Source organism: Perna viridis, chromosome 6, assembly GCF_037379345.1.
Source record: "Perna viridis isolate PV_CMFRI_1.1 ecotype Kerala chromosome 6, ASM3737934v1, whole genome shotgun sequence".
NCBI classification, from domain to species: domain Eukaryota; kingdom Metazoa; phylum Mollusca; class Bivalvia; order Mytilida; family Mytilidae; genus Perna; species Perna viridis.
Genome location: NC_142450.1, coordinates 46,815,636 through 46,843,555, shown reverse-complemented (window position 1 = coordinate 46,843,555; position 27,920 = coordinate 46,815,636). Strand labels below are relative to the sequence as shown.

At 32.4% G+C, this 27,920-nt stretch overlaps 1 protein-coding gene across 13 annotated transcripts in view; it reads left to right on the top strand.

The window, feature by feature from the left end:
• LOC148615293 (intermembrane lipid transfer protein VPS13A-like) overlaps positions 1–27,920 on the top strand; it is a 98,573-nt gene that overhangs the window by 58,661 nt on the left and 11,992 nt on the right. For 4 of the 13 annotated variants that reach the window (XM_088590110.1, XM_088590108.1, XM_088590106.1 and 1 more), the window contains 27 exons: positions 58–277; positions 669–887; positions 3,050–3,219; positions 4,387–4,455; positions 4,655–4,696; positions 5,111–5,235; positions 5,730–5,889; positions 7,016–7,093; positions 7,285–7,308; positions 8,196–8,276; positions 9,145–9,338; positions 10,017–10,134; positions 12,770–12,904; positions 13,217–13,537; positions 13,707–13,808; positions 14,420–14,530; positions 15,070–15,222; positions 15,681–15,806; positions 16,548–16,681; positions 17,060–17,198; positions 17,481–17,577; positions 18,043–18,203; positions 18,869–18,919; positions 20,371–20,610; positions 22,734–23,029; positions 23,559–23,664; positions 27,295–27,360. In XM_088590110.1, coding sequence (XP_088446236.1) covers positions 58–277; positions 669–887; positions 3,050–3,219; positions 4,387–4,455; positions 4,655–4,696; positions 5,111–5,235; positions 5,730–5,889; positions 7,016–7,093; positions 7,285–7,308; positions 8,196–8,276; positions 9,145–9,338; positions 10,017–10,134; positions 12,770–12,904; positions 13,217–13,537; positions 13,707–13,808; positions 14,420–14,530; positions 15,070–15,222; positions 15,681–15,806; positions 16,548–16,681; positions 17,060–17,198; positions 17,481–17,577; positions 18,043–18,203; positions 18,869–18,919; positions 20,371–20,610; positions 22,734–23,029; positions 23,559–23,664; positions 27,295–27,360 — 3,738 coding nt within the window. The other 9 variants (XM_088590113.1, XM_088590112.1, XM_088590119.1 and 6 more) reach the window with 7 other exon arrangements.

The following is a 27,920-nucleotide window of genomic DNA, read 5'->3' as shown; positions in this document are numbered from 1 at the left end:
CCGAGGTTTGACTGTATTTTATGACTATTTCAAATGTTTCTTTACTCAATAACTTAGGTAATCAGAAATAGAAGCTACCCCATGACATTCAACTATGTACAGGATGGATTTAGTTTAGAGGATGCCTACAGAAACAATGTCCAGAAACTGTTACAGGAGAGCAAGCGAAGGTCAAGTTCATCTGAATCTGAAACTGATGATTCTATAATAGAAAGGACAGTGGTCAGACATAAGTTTCCAAGAACTCGCTCACGTATAGCTAGTGATAAAAGTTTTGGTAAATACAGTAAATACCTTTTTGTTTGTTTCCTTAAAATTATTAAATACTTTACATTTGGATGTAAATATTAGGCTGCATATGAGATAAAAAATTCTAAACACTATGACATCACAAAAAAAATTCCAAAAAGATACCTTATAGTGGGTTATTTTGGTGGATGTAAAATTTGGCAATTTTGAGGCAAAAAATATGACAAAAATTGTGGTGATTCTAATTTTGGCCAATGCTAACTTAAGTACTGAGTACCTTCGGTCAGGGTAAATATTTCATGGAATTTATTTAGCATTTCTAGACAGACCGCTAAAATTTGCCAAAATTAGCACCTTGCAAAAATTACCTGCTATACAGTTTTTTTATGATGATTCAGTTTTTAAACTGACACTTACAGATACTTTGAGCCATCAGGGTAGTATACAAGGAGAGTCAGACACAGAGCCTGATGGACTCATACAGAGCATTACCAATAAACTAGGAGGGATTTTCTCTGATAGTGACAGTAGTGAGGATGCTGATATAAGTGAGAATGATGATAATGGGGATCTGGTCGATCCTTCACTTGATAAACCAGTCTTTCTTACATCTAAGGGACCAGTTCATATGTCCTTGGGTAACCTTGGGTGTTGTAGGATGCTTACTGCTTTATTGTAGCTTTGATTTGAATATCTGTGGTCACTATTGTAGACTTTATTTTACTCTTATTATGATTTGAAGGTCAAGTTGAGTATTGCTCATTATAAAAGCAGAATGAAATCTGTCATACACAAAACAGTAATGAACTAGAAACGGTCTAAACATGTTCAGTTCTATAGTCCTTGAATTTCAGTTTTAACCCTATCAATTCTACATAAACAAGATCAGTTGAAATCTACTGAAATATCCCCTAGTGTTTGAAAGAATTCAGACCTTACTTTACCATAAAATAGAAGTATGAATAATAAATAGTACTGATCTACTACAACTTGATCTTAATAGATTTCTCTGGTTATGACTTCATGAATTTTATGTTTAATTTTATGTTTCTTATATTTAATAATTATTAACAGGAGGACCAACAAGATTTTTTACCAGTTGTTGCCCTTGGTGTCGTCAAGGTTATATATTTTGTTTTATTTTATCATCTATAAAACAGCTTGCTTCAATGATGGTGAAATTTTTAAAAAATGTTGTCAAAAAACCTTAGACCATCTTTATGTTAAATTTGAGGCAGAATCTATGGAGCTATCAAAGGCCATGGGAACTATTGCCATCACTTGGCGTCTGTCGTCTCCATCGTCGTCGTTAACAATTTAACAAAAACTTTTCTCCTCTGAAACCACTTGACTAATTAGAACCAAACTTGGTATGAATGTTCATTGGGGTATCCTGCATAGAACAAATGTGGGGATTTTTGATTCGTCAAAAAACATGGCTGCCATTACTAAAAATAGAACATAGGGGTCAGACAGTAGTTTTTCACATATATCTCCTAAACCATTAGGTTTATGCAAATTCTTTCAATAGCTGAAATGATCCATATTTTTAGGACTACAGAAGTCTTCAGACTCCTTCTAAGTGTTGTTGTCCTTGGAAGGGGATAAAATGATTTTTTTTAAAATAGTTTTCAGTCAGTATCTTGAAAACTATGATAGATTAAAAGAAACTTTCAATTGTTGAAATGATTTTGTGATAAGTCCTACCAAAGACTTCTTGAGTCAAAATTGTTGGACAACTTCTTGTTTAATTTATTGCATTTGAAAGGTAAAATTCAACAAGGAGAGGGATTCAGGCTCCTGGGAACCTCATTAATGCTTATTATGAAGACTAACGGATTAAGTTTGACTTTGGTTACGGTTGAATGATTTTTACGGAAGTAATGCCCCTTGGACTTAGAAAATTTCAGTGAATTTAATTTTCCGCACTTATTTTTGTAATGCATTTACCAATTGATTTTAAATTTTGTATGTAGTCTTACTATGAAAAGTTACAAATTAAGTTTGACTTTGGTTACGGTTGATTGAAAGTTATGGCCCTTGGACGCAATGAATTTAAAATTTTCCACTTTTTTTTCTCAGGGGACATTGGAACGCTGTTCTTTTTGTTTAAATTTCATTTCTTCTTGGAATTTGAAATTCTGGAATTTTTTTTTAATTATGCTTCATAAGGACTTTGAATTCCTGGTTTGTCTGACTGTCAATTATTTACTTTGATATAAATTGAAACAACTTTTCCATGAATACACCTAGATTTAATGGTATAATGAGGATGTAATTGATGCAGACTGTTTTTAAGATGATGGATTGTTTTAGATTTGTTTGGTTATTGGTTTAGTTAATTGGTTTGATGTTGTAACTGATTTATGTTTCATTTAACATTTAATATGTGTTACTCATGTTGAAGTTTTGTCAGTCTTACACACCTAATTTTTGCAATGTTTTATTCAAATATGAAATTTAACATAATTTTCCATATTTTGCATGTAATTAAATGGCTGTTGCAACAATATAATCTTTCCTTCTAAAACTCTTGTAATAGTTGTGATTTTGAATTCTCCTTTTAAATTCATGTGATAATATTATGTGATAATTATGTGACTAATTTAATGTTAAGATTCATTTGATAAGTCAATATTGAATTGCAATACTATACTTGTAGTCTTTGATCAAAAGAAACTCATGTTAATATGATTTTGATAGTAAATATTTTTGTTCAAATTTAACTAATGGATATGATCAATTGAAATGATAGGCTAATGAATGATTTCCTTTGTTACATATTGTCCTTTGTTTATAGACCAGAGTATGTATGATGAGTTAGATGCAGGACCAGTATCTGACATTGTAGAGGATGCAGAGGTTGATGAGACCAGACCTCAGTCATACTATGTCATTCTAGCATCACAGGACCAACTTCTCCTGAATGTCACCCCTCAGGCCATTGATGTCATCTCTGATGTCACTAAAGTGAGTAAAAGTTCATTAATGTCTTTTGATGTCAGAACTTAGTGGTCATTGTTGTCTTTGTACATGTAACCAGCAGGGGCATAGCACCTGGTACGGCAGGTACTGCTAGAGCATCAGGGGCGTAGCGCCTAATATGACAGGTACTGTTAGAGCATCAGGGGCGTAGCGCCTAATATGACAGGTACTGTTGGAGCATCAGGGGCGTAGCGCCTAGTATGACAGGTACTGCTAGAGCATCAGGGGCGTAGCACCTAGTATGACCGGTACTGTTGGAGCATCAGGGGCGTAGCGCCTAGTATGACAGGTACTGCTAGAGCATCAGGGGCGTAGCACCTATTATGACAGGTACTGCTAGAGCATCAGGGGCGTAGCACCTAGTATGACAGGTACTGTTAGAGCATCAGGGGCGTAGCGCCTAGTATGACAGGTACAGCTTAAGACGTACCAATAATTTTCGTTGGTACAGCATGCAATACCTAAAATTTCTGTTAAAAACTGTACAAACATGATATTTTACTCATTCTGCAATACCAATTAATTTTGGGCTGCTATACCTTTGACCAGTCCATTGTACATTAAATGTCATTAAAGTTATCTCTGGTATCACTAAAGTGAATGAAAGATCTTCAATATCTTCTTTGGTGTCATAAGTTATAGGTTATTTTTGTCATGTAACCAGTATACATTGCCTTGTCATTAAAATCATCTCTGATGTTATGAAGGTAAATTTCATAAACAAACAATTCTAAAGAAATGAAAAATTTGTTACTTTTTTTCTTATGATTGATAATAAAGCAAGGAAAAGAATGATAGTCCAACCATAGTTTTACCACTTAAACTGTTAAGATGAGGTTTGATTGGTTTTGTTTTGAAATTCTAGCTTACTAATAAAAATCTCTTTTCTTGACAAATGTTTGTCTTAGAGCTGTAAGACCTTAAGCATGGAACTTAGTATAGAATTAGGCACACTGGTTTTTTATACATATATTTTTTTTCTGTTTTCTCTATAAGAAAATTTTCATGCTGGAATCTGTAGTTCACAGGCCCTGTGGTATTTAAGATTGAGAAGAATTTGCTGCTACATTGTAAATGTGCTCTGTTGAGTGCAGGAAGATTCATATTATAAGCTAACTTCTTATTATTTTCGTTAATTTATTGATTTTTTAGGCTATGATGACCCCAGAGTCACTGGATGGTGATAGCAAATCAAGACCAGCATTTGAAATACACAATCAGGTAAGATGTTCAATAATTTTGATATTTACTAGTGAAAAGGAATTGCACATACATTAAATATAAAATTAAAACAGACAGAGTTATTTCTTAGATCAACCAAGGTGTTGTACATGTTCAGTTGGATGGTGTTTATTTTCTGACATAAACATGCTAACTGTATTTTTAGTATTGATCTATTGGTGCTTTAATTTATTTCCAGCTTGGTTTACATACCTCAGTAGTTCTGCATCCTGATGTCAAGGTAGGAGTAGTTTCTTATAACGGTACATTGATAGTAAAAAAAAAATACAGAATCTTAAATCCTGTCAATCTGAAGGATTATTACACTAACTTTACGTTGGCATAGACTTGTCATCTTTGTATGCATCTATATAGTGACCCTTTGAAGTTTTCAATGTGATTTAATTAAAAGATACCTAACATTGTAGTATATTTGATTGATCTGTTCTTTATAAGTTACCTATCAGTCAATAGATTGAACCTTTATATCTGCCACTAACAACTATTCAATTCTTATTATTTGATTTTAACAAAGGTAATGACCTTGCTAGAGACTCATTAATTATGTTCTAGACATAAAATAACACAAGATAATAATAGGTGAAATGAAATTCTCAGTCACCTTGAAACCTGACCTATGCTTATCTATTTATAGATTCATGAGAATCACATTAAAAAGTGCCAGGTGCTCCGACAGGGTAAAGATGACAACCAGGTGAAAATTGTACTGAGGAATGAACATGATGAGAGAGTGAATCTACCAGATATTAAGGAAGAATGGTAAGTTGTCACATGCTACTGAACAGAAATATGAAAGTGCTTTAAAAAGATTTTTTTATTGATCTTAAAATCCCTAGAAGTTTACTGTATACTTTGGTAAATGAGGAAGTAAATATTGATCTTGCTGTGTTCGTGCCTTCCCTGTTTCCAGTTGTGATCTTGCTGTGTTTGTCTGTTCCATGTTTCCAGTAGTGATCTTGCTGTGTTTGTCTGTTCCATGTTTCCCGTAGTGATCTTGCTGTGTTTGTATGTTCCCAGTTTCCAGTTGAATGACTTTTGGGGTTTCATGATGCAAAACATGGACTCCGTCATTTATTAATCACGGGTACTAATTTCCCATCTGCAACCCCTCCTAAACTGCTGAATGGAATTCTACGGAACTTGCACACATTCTTTATCACATGATGCCATTTACTTTCTATTTGACATTCCATGTGAATGACTGTTAGAGTTTTATAATGTTTATATAAATGTTTCTACAATTATGTCCACAGTGATGATTTAGATGGGGTGCTTCCAAAGAATGATGATACCGTGACTAAGACATTAGCTGCCTTTGGTGATATGGTGGCAGCATCTGGAGCATTTGTTTTCGATGATGACCCAGACTATCTGTCTGGTAAAAAGATGGATATAAACAGGCTTAAAATACAGGTAAAATCATAGAGAAAATAACTATTGTGTTTTTTATTGTAAGGCATTAGAATACATTTGTATATAATAACTTAAGTAGTAATGGTGTTAATAGGTTGTCCATGAAAAAATCAGGCAAATCATGTAATATGGGTGGCCCAAGGTAAATTTTATCCCACTGAATGTTCCATTGTAATGTATATATCATATGTATGTCAAATAGCATATAGTTTGGATTAAATTGACAATGAATGGCATGGAAAATGGTTCCTTAACCAAATTTTCATTTCCCTTATTCCAATTACTTTTAATGCTTTCTATGATATATATTTCTCTTTATTTGTTGCAGTCATTGAAAAAACAACATTCAACTTTGAGAAAGGAATCATTTGTAATATGAAAATGAAATGAGTGAAATTCTTTTGAAAACAAAATTTGCCATGTGCCACAAACCACCAGATTTTTTAAAGGACACCCTCTTAAATGTAGAAATATTTTTATATTGATATTGTAAGTTACTGTGCTAGTGGGTTGGGGTGTTGCTGTCTTCATTAAATCTTGTCTCTGAAGTTAATTCAACAGCCATGATTAATTGGAGGTTTCTTTTATTGATACATTCAGGGAACATTGGTTGGAAAAACTGAAATCAGATTACAGTCAAACACTGTCTAAGGGACCACCTGTATTCAGCAATAATCTGTCTTAAAAAGAGTATGATTCCCAGGGTAGTGTGTAAAAGTAACTTGTATATAATGGTTACCTGTCTTGTATGACCATGATTTTCCTCTTCCTTGGAAGGTCACTAAAGGGCGGCTTTGTCTGTAGCTTATTTGTCCCACAACTCCAGCATGACAGAAATTTGCATCCATATTTGCCTGTCACAGATTCTTCTTGGAAGAGATCTTTCTAAGATTTGCTAATTGATTTTGTTAAAGAGAAATTGGGCAACTAGACTCTTTTTGTACTTTATTATACAAAAAAACTGTATCACATGGCTAAGGTTACTTTATAATTACAAATCTCTATTTCACTCCATTCAATATTGCAACAAATAGATCCTCTATATTGATATAATGAATATAATATTTAGGTTTTGGATACTTACATCCATTAAAATAAACTGTGCCTTGCTTGATTTGTTTTATAGGTGGAAGGATTTGATTTATCATCAACAATATTTCATAAGAGAGCTTGTCTCCAGTTATTCCCCTTGACTCCAGACAAGGTAAATATTTTATTTTTCATCTTCTAGTTCAAACATATGGAATACTTCTTGAAATATAAAAATTGTAATTTGTTGGAAATTTTTTTTGTACTTCAATTTTTATGGATAAGGAAATTGGAAGTATTTAACCTGTGATTGTCTCATTTCCACACTAGTGATGCACATTAATTAATCTAGTATTTTGTCCTCAGCCTGAAGAAATAATTGATAAACAGGTAATGTTGGTGTTGTATATCTGTTGTAAAGAATATAGTGATAATTGGAATGCATCTTTGATGTTACTTTGACTAGCTATAGATATAAGTGTTTAATTATTATTATTATTATTATTATTATTATTATTAGAAGATCATGAGTATTTTGTCAAGGAAAAAACTTTGCACCAAGACCTTTAAGTCTACTATTTGCAACTTCATTATTACTCTACCCAAATTCTTAAGTACATGTATGCTGACACTTTGAGTGGTGGGAACTTATGAAAATACCTTTTTTTTACCTTATCTCTTTTCTTTTGAACAACTTAGAATAAAAGTAATGGTTCCTTTAGTTTTGATCCTTAGGAATTGGTAGTCATTTATAATTCTTATTTAACTTGTGCATTTTGAAACTACATATTGTATACAAACAAATGTTTATCATAAGCATTGACTTATTGTATGGCATAAGTGTGTTCTGTTGAATGATTGAAGAAAGAAGCTGATAATTGGGATAGTTATTTTTTTTTCATGCAACTGTACTTTTTAGTGTCCTGATCCTAAAACTGAGATTAAAACTGAAGATAGATTTCAGTTCATTGCTTTAATGCTATGGCAAATTATATTATATAATAAGCAATTTTTAAACATTCTGGCATATCAGCAAACATGACGTTTGTTGAAGAGGTGTAAAGCAATGAACATAAGGTGAGTGTAAAAAAAACTAAACTTCTGGTTTTCTTACTGACTTTTGGAAGGATAAGTGACAAAGTTTCTTAAGATTTTGACTGCTTGAAATATCATTTCATTTTTTTTTTCTAAATTGTTGATAAACATCATTGCCAAATAAGCATTGTCCTCCCATTTCTATCCTTACTATGTCATACTATGAATCTCCCCCTTTTCAGCATTCCACCAAGTACTGGTACCTGTTACATATAGATGTATGGCATGGCAGTAAAATCATCAATATTATGTCACCTCTCAAGGTAAACTTCCTGTAGCATACGATTTCTTCTAACGATAGGAATTAACTGAACATTATTTGTTTGTAGATGGTGCATTATACCTCTGAAGTCCTTTTCACAAAACTTTGAAGTGTAAAACAAGTTGTAAGTGGTGATGTCATAATACTTTGAACTGCTATGACGTCATAACTTATGATTAATTTTACACTTACCTTTTGGAAAAAGGACTGCAGGATGATTATGACGTCTTATCTTACAACTAATTTTACACTTACCCTTTGGAATAAAGACTGCAGGATGATTATGATGTTGTAACTTATGATTAATTTTACGCTTACCTTTTGGAATGAGGACTGCAGGATGATTAAGACATCTTAATTTACGACTAATTTTACACTTACAGTTTGGATAAAGGACTGCAGGATGATTATGACATCTTAACTTACAACTAATTTTACACTTATCTTTGACTGCAGGAAGATTTTATTTTACTGTTCACTTGTTTGTCCATCAGTTTTATCTTTATATTTGTTTCATGTTTTTCAAACTTTGATGAAGTATTGGTACATTTTTTTTGCCAGCATAAAAACCTGGATTTAATTGATTTTTGCTATAATCTTTTTACAGAACCACTTTAAATTTCTTGGCCTAAGTGTCCAAAATGTGGGAACATGGTATACACAAGTGGGCTCACTAAGGTTCTTGTAGTATATTGTATTCAAAAAGAATGAAATTTGCATCATTGCTTTTGCAATAATATTAACTTAAAGTTCTAGAAATCTTACTTTTAATCATATTTAAGTTTGTTTTCTGTAATCTGCTCCAGAGAAAGTGATTATTAATGTTTCTTTACCTACTTATAACCAGACATGATAATACTACATTATAGATGGAGAATGCCCTGACTGTATCAGTAGATTTGTATTGTAAGACTGAGGATTTAAAACAGTATGGTATTAGTGTGACCTATATAGAACTAGGTCAATACTCCAAGTTAAACACTCTTCATCCAGGTCAAGACTTCGTCATACCACTGTTCTTAGCTTATAACTGTGATCTGTATGTGGCACCCACAGATATAAGGTTAGATATTATTTAGTGAAGAATACTTATGAAACAAGCAGACTAATTGAAATGATTATTAGGATTTTAGGCTTTGCATATGACGAACTAGCTATTTGTACACAAATTACATTTGACTTTGTTAATAATGCATCCCTATGTTGTTATATTACTGATGCCTAGACCAATGGTAATATGTGAGACTTTCTATAACATATGTTATGCATTTGCATTAAAATTCAAATGATCACTTTCTAACTGCATATGTCATTTCCAGGGTTAAGAACTATTGACAGAACATATATAGGACATGGCCAATGCTGCTTCCCTATTAATCACAAAACTTTGAAATATAGCCACTGTTTTAATCTTTTTTTCAGCTAATTAAATTGTTTTAAAGATAAAATACATTATTGATAGTATCTTAATGATTATTTCAAACACCAAGATTTTCAGTCGGATTTTTCAAAAATATCAATGAGGGATGATTTTCTGCTACGTTTTGGCAGAGTTCCATTATGTCAAATCCAGATTTTACTGTCAGGATTCTTTCTTTTATTGTATATTTACTTCTGATTTTGCCAATTTCTGCTTTGTTGATCTTGTAAAATCATCTGTGATTAACAGTTACTTTAACTTTTCATTAAGTGAGTTCTGAATTTTATAAATGAAAGTTGCTTTGGTTTGTCTATACTACAGTGGGTACCAGATACAAAACAATGGAATATGGTGGAAAGATATTCAAAGGACAAAAGAAAGAGCTAAAACTTATACATGTACTGGGGGATCACAGTCTGATAAAGTATTTAATATTAAGGTATGTACTGGCTGTGTAGATTTAAATCTTTAGTTTTCTTAGCAACTAACACAACACAACTACAAGTAGTTGACTGGGGAAAGTAGGGACTGGATCAAGTAGTTGACTGGGGAAAGTAGGGACTGGATCAAGTAGTTGACTGGGGAAAGAAGGGACTGGATCAAGTAGTTGACTGGGGAAAGTAGGGACTGGATCAAGTAGTTGACTGTAGTTGACTGGGGAAAGAAGGGACTGGATCAAGTAGTTGACTGGGGAAAGTAGGGACTGGATCAAGTAGTTGACTGGGGAAAGTAGGGACTGGATCAAGTAGTTGACCGGGGAAAGTAGGGACTGGATTAAGTAGTTGACTGGGGAAAGTAGGGACTGGAACAAGTAGTTGACTGGGGAAAGTAGGCACTGGAACAAGTAGTTGACTGGAGAAAGTAGGGACTGGATCAAGTAGTTGACTGGGGAAAGTAGGGACTGTAACAAGTTGTTGACTGGGGAAAGTAGGCACTGGAACAAGTCGTTGACTGGGGAAAGTAGGGACTGGTACAAGTTGTTGACTGGGGAAAGAAGGGACTGGAACAAGTCGTTGACGGGGGAAAGAAGGGACTGGAACAAGTAGTTCACTTGAGAAAGTAGGGACTGGATCTAGTAGTTGACTGGGGAAAGAAGGGACTGGATCAAGTAGTTGAATGGGAAAAGTAGGGACTGGATCAAGTAGTTGACTAGGGAAAGTAGGTACTGGATGGTTCTTATGATTTTAAATTTCTTCATTAATTTTTTTGAAAATTACAATAAGTAATAGTAATTTTTGAGATTGAGAATGGACATCACCATTAAATTGGATGCTTAAGATCAAATATGTGAATTGTGTTGCATGTTTAAGATGAGTTCCTTTTCTCTATTATTTGTCCATAATTAGATTATATAAGATCATACTGTCTGATGAAATCTAAGATATTATTTCAAACTTCATAAATTTGAAAACTGAAAAGAAGTTTTTTTTCCTTTATTCAGTTGAAAACACAGATGTTTTGAAAATTAATGTCAGAAAAGGATAAGTGAAATATACCTATAGGGGAATTTATATAATCCCTAACTTTTACACTTCATCATTTTAGAACCATTAGTCTAATTTATTAGTCTGTCATCATCAATGTATGCCAGTGGGACATTAAAGGGAGACAACTTATTTTCAGATTATTTATATTGTATATCTTCTTATATAGACTTTTATGATACCTACATATATGATATATGTTTGCATGCTTAGTTCCAGTTATCATAATCTGTGTGTTTTATCTCAAAATTGTGTTGGTAATGATACATGCATTACATTTAATCATATAAAGCTCTGTTCAGTTCAGTACATGCATGTACTGTTTAGCTCACCTGGCCAAAGGCCATGTGAGCTATTGCCATCACTTGGCGTCCATCGTCGTCTGTCATCGTCGTTAACAATTTTTCAAAACTCTTCTCCTCTGGAACTACTCGAGCAGTTGGAATCAAACTTGGTATAAATGTTCCTTGGGGTATCCTGCATAGAACTGATATGGGGATTTTTGATTTGTAGAAAAACATGTCCACCGTTACTAAAAATAGAACATAGGGGTCAGACAATAGTTTTTCACATATATCTCCAAAACTGCTAAGTATAGCCAAATTCTTACTCGGGTAAAAGTGTTCAGCATGATGAGATCTAACTGCGTTCCAATTTTCATTTTAATCTATTAAGCAATGTTGGAATTGTTGCCCTTTTTCTACATTTTTTGCTATTTTTTGTGTTATTTCTTTCAAAAATCTTCTCCTCTGACACTACTTCACCAATTGGAACCAAACTTGGTATGAATGTGTTGTGGGGTATCCTGCATAGAACAGACGTGGGGATTTCTGATCAGTCGAAAAACATGCCCGCCGGCTAAAAATAGAACATAGCGGTCAGACAATAGTTTTTGGCATATATCTCCAAAACTGTTAGGTTAAGCCCAATCTTGACCGGTTAAAAGTGTTCATCATGATGAGATCTATCTGCGTTCCAATTTTCATTTTAATCTGTTCAGCCACGTTGGAGTTATTGCCCTTTTTCAAAGTTTTTTTGCTATTTTTAATGTAATTTCTTTCAAAAATCTTCTCCTCTGACACTTTTTTACCAATTGAAACAAAACTCGGTATAAGTGTTCCTGTGGGTATCTTGCATAGAATTGAAGTGAGTTTTTTTGATCCGTCGAAAAACATAGGGGTCAGACAGTAGTTTTTCACATATATCTCCAAAACCGTTTGATTTAGCCAAATTCTTTCAATAGCGGAAATGATCCTTATTTTTAGGACTACAAAAGTCTTCAGGCATAAAATTTGTCAGATGCCTTCTTATAAGAGTTATTGCCCTTGACAGGGGAAAATGACAGGGTTTTTTTTTTTTACAGTTTTCAGCCAATGTTTTAAAAACTATGATAGATTTAGACTTTCAATTTACTGAAATGATCCTTATGACAAGTCCTGTCAAAGTTTTCTTGAGTCAAAATTTTTGGACAACTTCTTGTTTAATTTATTACCCTTGAAAGGCAAAATTCAACCAGGTGAGCGATTCAGACTCCTGGGAGCCTCTTGTTTATGAGACATTTTTATGGAGTAATGTTTATATATTGAATAGGTGTGTTTATCAGATGGTATTAAGTTAGTTCCACAACAAGATGTCCCAAAAGGTGTGCCATACTTCAATCTAACATTGAAACCTCCAATTCTTATCCACAACTATCTGCCATATGATCTACAGTTCTCCTTAGAAGTAAGTCTTATATCTCACTACTAAATTCCTCAAGAAGGACTTAGCCAGTGTCATGTAGTTGCAGTTAAAGTCTGTTGTATGATAACAAGAAATGAATTATATACTCTAGAGAAACAACTTGTCTCTTGATTCAACTGGAGTAATATAATTTTTCTTACAAAGATATTTTATTGATGACATATTTTCAATTATCTATGCTTTTAGAATTCAGCTGTAAGGGGATTACCTTTTTACTTTAGAAATTGTTATATCTTCTGACAAAACCTCTCTGAATGCAAAAATAATATACATGTCAGTAATAATTTATTCCAGGGAGCTGGTTACTTCAGTAGCTTGACTCATGGAGAGAGTACACCCCTCTATACTATAGATACTGGGAGATCTTACAAACTTCATCTACAGATGCAGGATTATCTGGGATGTGATTGGACAGGAACATTTGACATTCCAGCCAATCAGGAATTAGAAGAGTTCAAGGCTGTGGCCATGGCACCCTATGATACTGGGGTTGATGAGAATGCCAATAAACATTTGACTTTGATTGTTCATGCCAATGTCAGAATGTCATTAGATCTGTATATTTACAGTCCTTACTGGATAATAAACAAAACAGACCTGCCATTGATGATCAGGGTTAGTATGTGATTTGAGATTATCCTAATGGTTATGATGTTGTATCACTATAGTATTAGGAAGCTGGTGGAATCTGTAATATCTAGTCAATTTCACTGACATCCAGTGTAAAATGTCATTAACATTTCATACTTTCATAATTTAATTTCCAATTGGTATGTATTTTCAGGGATCGAACTCTGATGCTGTTTTTGACTGTACACATTCCTCAACAGATATCACAATGTCACCATTTATTTTGTTTAGATTTAAGAAACATAAACGGAAAAAGGTGAGAAAACACAATTAAAACATGGTCTTCATTCATCACACTGTAAGACAGAGTAAATAGTCATGTTGGAATGGTTTGAATTATTTCTCCACTTGAGATGCTAAAATTAAGCTTTTCAAATCTGAGCTTTAGCAAGCACTTTACCGCAGAGAGAAGATATAAATTTTATTTCTTGTATGAAATTTGTAGAAAACTTAAAAATTGTAAAATGGTGGAAAGCTTCTAATGAAAATTTAGTGGTCTTGACTGTCAGAAGTACCCTTTTTCTGAAGCTGTTAATCTACTAGTCTCACTTCAAGTACTGTTATTGCCAACCAGTCCAATGTAACTGCTCTTTTAGGAACATCTTAATTAATTGTCTTGTGGATTTTTTTTCCACTTGTTTAATGAGATAAACATTCTTCATTGTATGGTTAAGTTAAATAAATTTCTGTTTTGCTTTTAAATTGATTTTTGTCTGTTACTTTTCTGTATGTTATTCTGTGTGAATTGATTTTTGTCTGTTACTTTTCTGTATGTTATTTTGTGTAAAAAATTTATGATTCTGATTGAACACGGTTTATTAGACCTAGGAAATTGTATTTTAAAATATTTTGCTGTATTTCTTTCAGGCCAAGATAAGAATCAATGATTCCAGATGGTCTCAGTCATTTTCTATGGATACCATTGGTAACTCTGGAGTTGTCATCTGTTATCACAAAGAGAGAAAGATGAAATATAGGGTGAGTTAATCTGGAGCTGTCATCTGTTATCACAAAGAGAGAAAGATGAAATATAGGGTGAGTTAATCTGGAGCTGTCATCTGTTATCACAAAGAGAGAAAGATGAAATATAGGGTGAGTTAATCTGGAGCTGTCATCTGTTACCGCAAGGTGAGGAAAATAAAATATAGGGTCATTTAACTCGGGGTTGAACAATTAAATGATGGCTCACATATTTTGTAGTTTTACACATGTCTTCTTGAAGACAAGGTAAAAAAATAAATGTCCATTATGCCACAATGTTATTATCATTTAAAAAAAAAATCTTAAAGAAACCATAATGTCTTATTTCCTGAACCTTGTAGATCTTTAGCTTTGAATGGTAGTAATGTAGACTGAACACTTTTTTGCTTCATCATTTAGATACTTTTTATTACCTCAATGATGTGTTTTAATACAAGAAAGAAAAATGCAGTTAGTGTAAAAATTAAAGAAAAAATGACAAAAACATTGTCTGAATGAAATTAGTTTTCTTCATTACCTATTTACACATGTTTCAGCTATTACTACAGTGTCAGTGGTCCCATCTAAAACTAAGTAGGATAGTGACAATCACACCATTCTTCCTGGTCATCAACAAATCCTCTCAGAACCTAGGTTATATGGAGGAAAATGAGGAGAAGGATCTGTGGGATTATATCAAAAAAGGACAGGTAGGATTGATACATTATAAGTAAATGTCCAAACTGGATCAGTTTACCTTCTTTCTGTATTTTATATGGTATTAAAGAAAGAAAGTTTACAAGTATACATGTCTACTAAATAACCAAGAAGTATAAATAGGGATTGTTATTATGTAAGTGTTAATTTATCAATGGACACTCAGAGTAAAAGCTAAGTTCAAGTAGATTGTGGATTGATATATATACTGTAAAAGTACTATTGTTTGTGGGGTACCAATTTTTTCATCGTTTTTGTGGGAGGGCTAATCCACGAAATTTGGTTCCCATCGAAAAGGAGATTTTCATTGATGTGTATTCTGAAAGCCTCTAAACCACGAATTCAAGAATCCACAGACTTGTGTTTCTTCCCTAATCCACGAAAATTGGTATCCACGAATAAAAGTACTTCCACATTATCTACTAACATTTTGATATCTTCTGTTATAAAGTGCAGTCCATTTTGGCCCTGTACGGACAATGGGAAGATCTGTATAAAGTATGAGAACAGTAACATAGCATCATCCTATTTCCTCATCAATGTTGTCCATAATACAGTTCTCAGGATGGAGAATGGGGTAAGTAGACAGACCATGGTCATGATGTAAATACTTCAATAACTGGTTGTTAAATTGAAGGGTGTGACTCAATCATAGGCATTAGTTACCAATGATATGTTAGGTTCTCATATAATGCATTTGTAATGCATTGCTGATAAAATGTTATAGTTTGAAATTTTTTAAGAAACATTCAGCATTCACCGGAATGTGGTAAAAATACTTTGGAAACTTTTAGAATAAGCATTCCATTCAAATGGTGTTTTTGTCTTGTTACAATACATGTTAACCTAAAACATGTCAGAAAAGGCATGCCAAATGTGTTATAGTGATACATTTAGTTGAAATCTTTTGAAAGACATCACCAACTTTTTGATCATAGAATGAAGCAATCCTTTGTGAAACAATTTCAATGTATATCTGAGGAACATGGGAACATGGAATTATTCAAGTAACTCACATTATAAAAGTTTGTTTTGACTTAAGTTAATATGAAGTGACTGGCATGGGAGTACTGGTTGTTAAAATTATATTTGTATCCACTTTCTTATGTATCAGTGTTGCCAATTGTGCACTACCATTAGGAAGAATTTTGAATGAAATTCCATGGTCCAAAGGTCAGTTTTATGGTACATGTACATGAAATTGAAAACAATTTAATATCCTCATCAATGTTTTTCATGATACTTTAGTTTTTAAAATGGAAATAAAATAAGGTCATTGTTACTGTGTCTTCCAATTGTTGAAATAAATAAATTTCAGAGAGCATTATGTGTATCAGTGTCTGGAGGAATAGAATCTCCACGATCCATTACATTTACTGACTATGATGTCGGGGATTCTCCTGTCAGGATAGAAAACCTTTGTGAAGATGTCTTTATTGTTATACATCAGTGGTAAGTCTGTTATTCGTATATAATGTACCACAATTAAAGGCTTTTGGACAGCAAGCATAGAAAATAAATTGACAAAACATGAGATGCATGCACAAAAAATCTTGTTTCTCTAAATTTCGAAGATCAAAGCATTCATTTATGTGAATAGAAGAAAAAAAAAACAAGTGATTATTTTGAGTGTAAGTAGATTGTAAAAAGCAGAGCAGGTGGTATCATATCTCATATACTGAGCTTGCTAACAGTATTCTTTGTTGTCATGGTAACCATTTCCGTGATTTATATGAGCGATTCAAACCATCTCCTTTTCCTCTTTTAAAAAAGTTTATTGATATGCTTAGCAGGGACCAGGAAGTAAATTTTATATTTTTCTATTTGTAGTAACCAGCATCAGATGACTGTATTAGGAGCTGATCAGTCTGTACTGTACACATGGGATGAACCAGCTGGAACCAGGAAGTTAATGTGGAATGTTTATGGAGGGTCCAATAATAAGGATCTAGAATTAGATATAACCAAGGTTCTTATGGATTAAAACTGGTCATAAAATTACAAAATCTTCATCTTAATTATGTATTATGCTCACTGAAACATTTCAAATTACTTATATAGTCATACATCAAAATATTCAAAAATTTATTTATACATTTTTAAGTGTTTGCAATAATGCATAGTCAAAAGTAGACATGATTGTATAACTCCTTGTATATATCTACTGATCATCACAATGTTTTAGTCATTGATGGTATGTAACAAAAAGTAACTTAGAGGATTATTCATACAAGTTATTTTGTTTTCTTAGGATAGCTATGATTGTAAAAATCTATCTGTTCAACTGGTACCAGTAGCAGATACATACAACTATAGAGATAGTAACAGAGTGGATAGCAGTCCAGATGGTTGGTAACAGTATGATAAACAACATTATTTAAATTGGTTTGTCTGTCTTTTTCAAAAGTGTTAGTTACTGAGGAAATTTACATGCAAAATAGAATAAAAGAATTGCATTTGTAATGCACTTGTTCAATTTATTTTTTACCCCATTTGTTGTCTAGATGTAGCATTCTTGCTTTTGTGTTGAATTGATTGGAATCCTGACACATTCGTACCAAAGACTTTAAAGTCAGAAGTCACTGCTTCAGTGCTAAGCACAGTGTATACATGAGCTAGAATGATACTGGTTGGCTTTGGATGGCATGCCTTCCTGCAGGCTGATGCTCCTGTGTGCTAGCACATAAAAAGCTGGCTCATTGTTTCAGTCTAGAACAAAGCAGGGTCTGTTGGGTTTACAAAATGTTCTTGTCCTGAAATGCATGACTTATCTGCCATTGGATGTTTAATCTACATTTTTTGTGTTGTTACAGATGACAGTGATGTATTAGATTCTATAGACAGCCCTCGCCATCAGGTGAAGTTGAAGACCAAATCCTACAAGATGACAATATACTGGGTGTCGTTCCTAGATGGCCAACAAAGAGTTGTTTTATTTACCTGTGATAAGGCTATAGCTGAGACAGCTAGACTGGTAATTATATATATTATTACATTGTAATTTTGAATACTTTATTTTGAATTTGTTTGTTTTTGCCCTCCTTTTCACTTTTTGTACAAGGTAAAACATATCATGATAACATAATTAGAAATGTTTTCATATTCCTTTTATTTATAGAAATCACATGATTGGTAGTAGCTTTGCAAGTTAGTGGAAACAATTTTACATGTTACCAAGGCACCTCCCCATATGCTCCTGAAATTCTTTTTGCAAATATGGATCTGTCTTGAAGAATTGTTTTTGTGCAAACTATCTGAAATGTTTATGCAATACTCATGGAAAAGTTTGATTCAGGTGAAATTTGCAAAAAAATGTTTACATGATTAATTGAAAGTCATGTGAAGTCCCAAAAAATTAATGTGTAGCAGTTTGGTCTGTGTGAGCATTAGAATGAACCTCATACTAATGCATATATATATATCATTTAACTAATTTCTCATTGTCAGTGTAACTTTGCATAGTGGAATTATTTGGCAGTATTCAATAAAGAAATTTGTGTTTTCTTGTTCCTAGACCCTGTCCCTTTTCTAGAAATATTTTATACTAACTGCATGCTGCATGACAGTTCATGTTTTATATATATTTATATATATGTGTTGCTTTGTTTGCTTTATGACATTATGTTGCACTTTACGTAGAGCCATGTTGGTAATTTGACTGAGACCCATCAGTTTGGAAAAGGAATCAAGGTAGTATCACAGGAGTTATCTCCCATTATTTTTACATAGCGTAATGTTGAAATAGTTTGCAGCAAAGTCGGCTAGTAACTAGTGGTTTTATGGTAAACTACTAGTGATATTTTATAAAAATGTATATTTTGGTGTAGTATGTAGTTGACATTTTTTGTGATTGTTTGATCACTGAATGGGAGGTAACTCTATTGTATTATACTCTTAAGCAAATAACTTCGAGCACTGTAGTTATATTACACTGCTTTGTATTAAGTTGATATCAGTTTTGTATAATACTTATATGGTTTTCTATGTACATTGATGACATGTATTTTTTAAATTATTTTTATTATTTGAGAGTCCTTTTATTTATAGTATTTGAATTGTAATGACAGATTAACAATTGATATGAAGGAATGATTCCGTTTTTTCTTAAAATCTAAACAGTTTTCTTTCACATAGTGGATTTTACTTCACAGACTAACTTTAAAATGTATTCTGTGTTTTGGTGTTTGTGGTATTTGTGTGAAAGGGGATAACATTTTTGTTCCAAGGGATAGTTTTTTATTCATCTATTATGATTAGATCTGTATATAAGTACCTGTAGTTTTTTTTAATATAATTTTGTTTTCTGTTTTGATGTTCTTATACAATGAAAAGAAAATGTAACTCTCAGAATGTAAGATCAAATTGATAAGGTTTTTTGGCTAGGTTAAATGTTTTCTGACCATTTTCTTCAAATCTTTCCCTTTCTATTGATTTCTCTACTCAAGATAAAATCCTTACTTAGATATGCCATTGAAGCTGGCAAATATGGTTCAGATGTCTAATTTCTGTTGCTGCTGAAAAAAAATTCTCCCCATAACATAAGCTATTATATATCCATACGGAAATCATAGAAATTCTTGTCGGTTGTATGACTAAAACCAGTGCAACTTAGCACATTTTGATTTCAGCACAGTGCCAGAGTATATCAAACATTCCCTGCCCCTGGCATAGGAATTCTAAGCATTCTTTTGGGAGCTTCTGAACCAACTATTTGCAAATCTACCTGGAACATGTAGACCTTCTTGTCTTCCTAGCCTAAGGTCAATGCCCTGTAACCTATGCTAAATTTCTATACAACATAAGTAACAACCTTATAGTTCTTCTGTAAAACAGTGTGGTTTGTCTTTGTCTTAAGTGAACATTATAAAGTTTGATCAATTAAACAGTCTTAACTTTACTATTGGGCAACTTCTCAGATTTTTTTTTTCTGTGAGAGCGTAAGTTACTATATTCATAATTAGTTTGAATTTGTCTTGCATGTATGTTTGTTTTTTTTGTTTTTTTCATATTTTTCACTATTTTTTATTTGAAAGAGTTCAGTGATAATATGTTAGCATGGGAGGACAATCCAAATATTCATGGTCTTTTTTTTTTCTTTGAGTATTCAGAAATTTTAATGGTATTGTTTGGAATAATTTCAGATGACAGAAGGTGAGCAAGCCAATTATGTATTCCTTCTTTCTCTGTCGGGTATTGGTGTTTCTGTGATAAACAAAGCTCAAGAAGAAGTGGCCTTTGTCAGTATTAGTAGCTCTCCAGCTCTATGGGAAATAGAGGTTAAAAACAAGTGGAAAATGTTGGACGATGTAACATTAGTGACATGGTTAGAGGACAAATGGAATCATGCAGTAGAGCATGCTAGCTTAGAGGACAGAATTGAGGTAAAAGTTCAGAGACTATACTTCTATAAGTTTCCATAAATGACTTGATGATATTAGTATGAAAACTTTAAAGATCATTTGGGAAAACTTTCTTCATATTTTCATCAGAAAAGAAGGATACATTTCATAAGTGATGCTGATTAATGAACAATAACTGATATATTTGACAGGGGAATCATGCTTTTGATTTTTCATACAACTGCAAAAAATGTGGTCCTATATTGTTATGCTGCTGTCATTTGTCACTATAATCCTTCAAACAAAGTTTGGGAGTATGTAGGAATCAAACAATATCATTTAGCTAGATCCCTTAATGTCGGTTTCCGCTATATCGATGATGTATTATCTTTAAACAATCCTAATTTTGGAGATTTGATACATCGCATCTACCCCAAAAAACTTGAGATAAAGGATACTACAGACACTGTTAGGTCAGCCTCATATCTTGACCTACACTTAGAAATTGATGGTAAAGGAAAACTATTGACCAAACTTTACGACAAACATGATGACTTTTCATTCAAAATTGTGAATTTTCCTTTCATCTTTGGCAACATCCCTTCAGCACCTGTGTATGGAGTGTTCATGTCACGTTTTATACATTATGCCAGAGCTTGCAGAGGCTACACAGACTTTTTGCATAACGCTAGAATTCTAACAAATATGTTTCTGGAACAGAGCCATCAGTACAAAAGTTTTTGGTCATCATCATGAACTTGTAGATCGTTACAGTGTATCCATATGCAACGTGTCATAGTTTTCCTTTCCTCTTTCGTCTACCCCAGACTTGACTTTTTATGAGCAACTCAGCGGGTGTTTCTAGAAAAGCAGAGGATGCTTACCCTACCGGTGCACCTGGTCCATGCTCCCAGTTTTTAGTGGAGTCCAGGTTGCTCATTTGCTTTTGTTACTTTGTATGTATGATTTTAGTTACTTTATGTTCTTTGTTGTATATGTCTCTTTTCCATGTCTTATCTTTGTCCCTGATTACATTCTTTTTATTACCACTATAACTTCGGTTCCCTTGATTACTCTTTCTTATGAAATTTTGTGTTAAGATATTTTTAGAGATTTAAAATTTCATTTGTCATTTTCAGTCAAAATGGGGCATAATTGGGCTACATCCTAAGTAACCCTCTCCCCCTTTTTAATATAAGTTTTTTTTTATTGGATTCTTTATAAAAATCCCTGCCTGTGCCTCTCAATCATATCTCTGATTTCTCTTACTGTTTTTTAGTTATAAGGTGTCAAAAGGGGGCACACCTAAAAAAAACAACTTTTAACTTTTGGTCTATTTTTGAACTTTTTTTCATTGGATTTTTTTTTTGGAAGTCCATATCTGTAAAACAGTATTGGATTATTTCTCAATATTTTTAAGTAACAAGGTTTCAGTGGGGCTTAGAACATCATTTTTGGAAGACTATTTTTTTTTTTTACTTTTCATCTGATTTCAATGAATTTATTTGTTAATTATTTCTCTTTACAAGGGGTTTAAGAAGTATGCTTAGCAAATTTACTGTATCATTAACTGTCTTTTTGGTAATGGGGATGCAAAAAAGATTCATGAAAGCATTCTGAAAGCAGAACTTTTTACTAAAATTGAATTTCAAAATAATGTGCAATTCTGTATCCAAACCAGTTCAGAACTTTAAGTCCCCATGTGTATATGTGTCAAAAATTAATAACTTGTCCCAGAGTTCAATTGTCTGTGGTTATATCATCCTGTGCTCAGCAAAGCTTGTTTATAACATCCATTTACCTATGATTTTATTGATTAAACTTAAGGCCATACAAAGTGAATTCTTTGGTTCTCAGGCCACTTTTCATAGACATTGAGGAAGGAGGAAGGTGATAATTTCTTTTCCATTTTATTGTCCAAAAATCTTATGAGGCGGCTTTTTATATTGCATGAAATACACAAAATTTATGAGGGAGGTGATTTTCTGCTTTGACCCTTTCATTATTTTGGTAAAAAAAGGCAAAGAGGCACCCTCAGAAGAGATGAAGGAGGACATGAGGACCAAGAAATTTATTGTATATGGCCTTACTTCTTATACCTTTTTACAGACTTTCGCAATTAATTATGTTACAATTGTTTGTATGATGTAGATTTTTTTCTCCAGGTTGATTTCAGTGATGTCACTAAGCTTAGAATGATGAAACCTTACATGGGAGAACTAAGGAGAGTTTGTCCCCCTGGATTAATGTTCCATTACAGTAAATCAGAACATCAGACATTCATACATGCCAAAGTTCACAAGATTCAGATAGATAACCAGCTTCAGGATGCATACTTTCAGACTGCTCTGTACTCCTCACCTATACCTATGTATATAGTTAAAAAGAAAGGCCCTAAACCATTCCTTGAGTTTGGTATGATAAGGAGACAGGTTCCAGAGAACAATATTGATACTTTCAGGTGATAATCTTAGTATTAAAATTAATAATCTTTCTCCTTGTGTATGTCTCTCTTTTGAAATGTGTGGTAAAACTAATATCAATGCCCATTAGCAGTTATCGGGAAACATTACTAAAATAAGTCAGATTTTAAACCATAGATATGACAATTGTGTCTTTTATCTATAATCATGATAATTAGGCACCCATCGCTGATGGGTTTAACGTTAAAAACATAAGTTTATTGTTTTAAATCTCAAGGAAATATTTTGATGGAATAATATTCATTCCTTACAACAAAAAAAAAACCATTTGAAAATGGTGATTTGGTGATTTGATACATTTTTATATTAATTTGCAGGGTGACCAAAAAAGATACTCCATGTTTTACGTTTGGTTTACCTTAATCATGAATCTCAGTCAAATTTAATTGTCTGACAGCTGTCTCATAGTTATCTATAAATTAATAATTGTGCTGACTAAGGCTTAAATGAAAGTTTGAACTAATTGATGTACTTTATTTCTGGGGTTGATGGAATGTTTTCTTTTAGACAATTCCAGATAATACTTCAGGAGTTAAACCTACAGTTGGACTGGGGATTTATTGTATCTATCCAGGATGTCTTCTCATCACTGTTCCAGAAAGAACCATCAGAGGTAATCTATTATATATATTGATATACAGTCGAGCCTCGTCAAGTCGAAGTTGAAGGGACCATGCAAAATTGTTCGAGTTGTCTGAGATTCGAGTAATCCGAACCGGAAATACTAGTAGTTTGGTCCATGATTGTTTCTGTACTTACATCATTTGTTGTGCTTGTACATGTACATGTACTCCACTTTACACGGTGCTTCGTATATAATACTGAACGGCACCGAGTGTTTTTTCCACTTTATTCTATATCAAAAACATCATAGTTCATAACATGCTGCTTTCTTTGATTCACAATCAGGAGTATCATCAAACCATGTGCTCTACAATATTACAATAAAATTTCAAATTCACTAACGAAACAAATGTAGTCGTTGAAAAACCCTTACTATTGTCTGTATGATGTTTCATTAAATATTCAGATACCATTACAATTTATCAGTATTTTTTTTTTTAAATTATAAATATCAAAATATCCGATATCACTATTAGACTGTTAGTGTAAATTCTGACGTGTAATTAATAAAATTCATTTCTTTTAACAACACACACAATTTTAAATTAATGAAATAAACAAATCAAACCATAAAAAGTGTCAACAAATTCATTTTCAAAGCCACGCTAATTGTTGTTAAAACACACTTGGATCATGGTTTGTAATAAAGCAATCAGTTTTCCGACTAATTAGTTGACTTAGAGACATCAGGGTTAATTAACCTCAAAGTCCTGTTGATGGGATTGATTGATTACCTTGAGTTATCTGAGGTTTCGATTCTTCTGAGTTCAAGTCATCCAAGGTAAAATTGTATTGGAGTAAGGGAAGTTTTGCTGGGACTTTGTAACTAGCTCGAGTTATCCGAGATTTCGACCAATCCAAGTTGGACACATCGAGGTTCAACTTTAGTTACTCATAACACTGTAGAAAACTGTTTTAAATTCAGACAGATTTTGATCCTTAAGGATTGAAATACATTGCATCACCAATTCATTACTGTGAAACTTCCCTACTATTTCTGAACACAACACAAAATATAGCTTCATTGTTATTCCTTTAATATCATTCGATACCTCTTTTAAAATCAGTAACATGTTTTAGGTCATAATTCAGCTTTATAATATTCTATCTATATGCTGCAAACAAATTTAAATCATATGTAAATTTGAGGGACTTCTTTTAGTTTTGAAAGATGACTAGAAATAAATTTGCATTTAGAAATAATACTAGTAGAATGTGTCAACAAGCATTTTATGGTTAAGTATGTTGTAATTATAAGTCAACATCTTCATCCTTTCATCAATATTTTATTATTGAAGAGTAGTAATTTTAACAAAGTAAAATTGACTGATAAACAGTGTCTATGTTTTAATTTAATGTATATCTAGGAAATTAGTTTCTTTAGCAGTGTTTTGAATGAAATTGCAAACTGATTTTTGGACAGGTATAGAAAAGATGAACTGTAACAAAATGTATAAATTTGTGTGAAGTTGGATACTGTTTACTATTGATTTACATATTATGTCTCTAAAATCGGTAGTAAAGATTGACATTCAGTTTGTACACATAAAAAAAAAAACTAATTGTATACAATATGGGAAATGCTTATTTATTGTTATAGTCTCATTTACACATCATGTATTACAATAATGTTTGAAATTCTGCTACAATTTTTCACAAGGATCAAAAACCTCCTGTACTAACAGCACTTTGATTTCTAAAAATAGCTGTATTGTCATAAGACTAGTATGATAAACTTCACCATAATACCAGGTTTAATATTATTTCAAAAAGTAAATGTTCAGTAAAGATATAAAATCTATCTGTTTCTTGATTTTTTGTTTGTATGTAATATCCTAACTCTCATTTTTCAGAGAAAAAAAATGTCATACATTATTTTCAGAGAATCTCCTTTTAATTGGAGTTTTTGCACCTTTTATTCTCATGGAAACAATTTGCTTTAACACTCTTTCAGACATTACTTGGAGTAAGATTATTGTTTGATTAACTTAGCTTGCAGAGATATACATTTGATCACTGCTTGATATTTTGACTTAAGATGGATTGCACTTTTCACATGACTGACTCTCTGTGGTGTAGAGATCTAATTAGTAACCACGGGGTTTAGAAAAAAATAATTAAAAAAACCTGTTGTAAAATTATTCTTTATTCTTACAAAGCATATAACAATGAATGTGTTAACTATAAATCAAATCATCTTTGGCTTTCATGTATTATACCTGATGTAAACATTGAGTATGTTATTCTACTGATTGTCATCCTGCAGTATAATACAGAACTCTAATGAATTCATTCCAGTAGAATCACCTTGTCTGTCATTCCGTCCATCCAATGGATGGATTAATTTCAAATTTGTTATGTGGCTTTATATAGGAAGGGTATACATTGTAAGCAATTTTGATAGATGTCTGATATCAACTTGCTATAAATACAAGTCAGGGTAATGGAACACGTGTAAATTCATCTTGGTTTTGATAATTAATCTGGTCTCTGTAGACTGTCTTCTTTTGTTAATGTCTACTCATCTGAGAAATGTAGAACATGCTAAAAATAATGGCTTAGTTCTTTTCCAAAGAATATAGAATGTAAATATCCCAGTAAAGTAGCTTAACTATTTATCTTAGTTACAGTCCTTTTACTGATCCATGCAACGATTTGACGGATCGATGACTGGTGACCGATCTCATCACAGTTTTGTTATGTAAAATGACATAAGATCTGTTTTAAATAAAAGGAATGTAAAATAAAAGTATAAATCGATGTTTAAATCTATTACATTATGTACATATGTGTAAAACTGACAAAGAAAACAACAAAAACTGTAAAATACATTGACTGTTCTGTGGTCAAATGATGGGATCACCAGTTAAGTGGATCTGTTTGACAGATTGATGACACACTGGAAACTGATCGGTGATCGATGATTGATCACAATTTTTGTTGCATGGATCGGTTCAGGTACTGTACTTGTTGTAACAAACCACAATAAGAACTTTAGCCTTTACATTTCTTCATTCTGTTCCTTAAAGAACAAAGAAATATAATCTTTCTCTACTGTCTGTCTTTTACTTTCTCTTAATCTTGTTTGATGATAACTAATATGGTTTTAATCTACTAAAACATACCAGGCTGACATTGACAGGGATAGATTGAATGAAGTCTGTTTTATTTAAGTGAAAACGATTAATGTTTTATAAACTTAAAATATTCTAAAATTGGAAATTTTTTAATGATATTGCCTTTATTGTGTCAAACTGAACTGCTGTGTCTTTGTCTTTTAAACACATATATTAACTAAGTACTTAATGTGTCAGTTAATGAATCTAAATTTGAAGATTAAAACATTTTAGGTTAATAATGTTCCATTCTTATTATTTCAATCCAGTGGATTCACAGTTTTAATTGGAAAGCCAAACATACTTGGACATATACAGTCCCTAAAATTCAGATCACAGTACATGTACTTGGTTTATTAACATAAACTTTTTGAAAATATTGCATTTAACACCCATCTATTACCAATAATAATGTTAAAAATTCAGTTAATAAGATTGTCTGTGTAACTGTTTGATAAGTTGAACCTAAACTACCTATTATAATTATAGTTTATACATTGTAGAGTGAAAAATTAAGATCTGACCTACTGATGGCACAGAAATCACTTCATGAACTGGCTGATGTTATGGTAAGTGAATGGGTGTTAGGGAAACCATTCTTCACATAAACCCAAAAAATGTTTAAAGAAACATACAACCATATGTGCTGTACATGAGAAACATATGGTTTGCAATGTATTATTTTCATATGCATTGGACTTATATAAGCAAATATTTTTCACAAACATATACATGTAATTATCATATGTTTCCAAGCAAAAATTAACATATGATAACCATATGATTACCATGTGTAAATTTTGATATGTGGCACATTTCGCTGTATATATAGTTGGCATTATTTATAAAATTTATTTTTGTCCTGAGGACTGTCAACACTTCATGATAAGTATATATGATGTTTATTTTATTCAAAAAACATTTAATTCAACAAGTGAAAATGATTAGTTTGATTTGACTGATAGAAATTAAGATCATGTGAACTATAAATTACAATTTTTCTTTTGGGAAAAAACTTAAGCAGGAAAGATGAACAGCTCCTCTCTTTTTTTCTGCATGGTCACAAGCAGGCATTATCAATTTATTGACTAATGATATTGACTGGTAGAAATAATATTGCAGTATAATG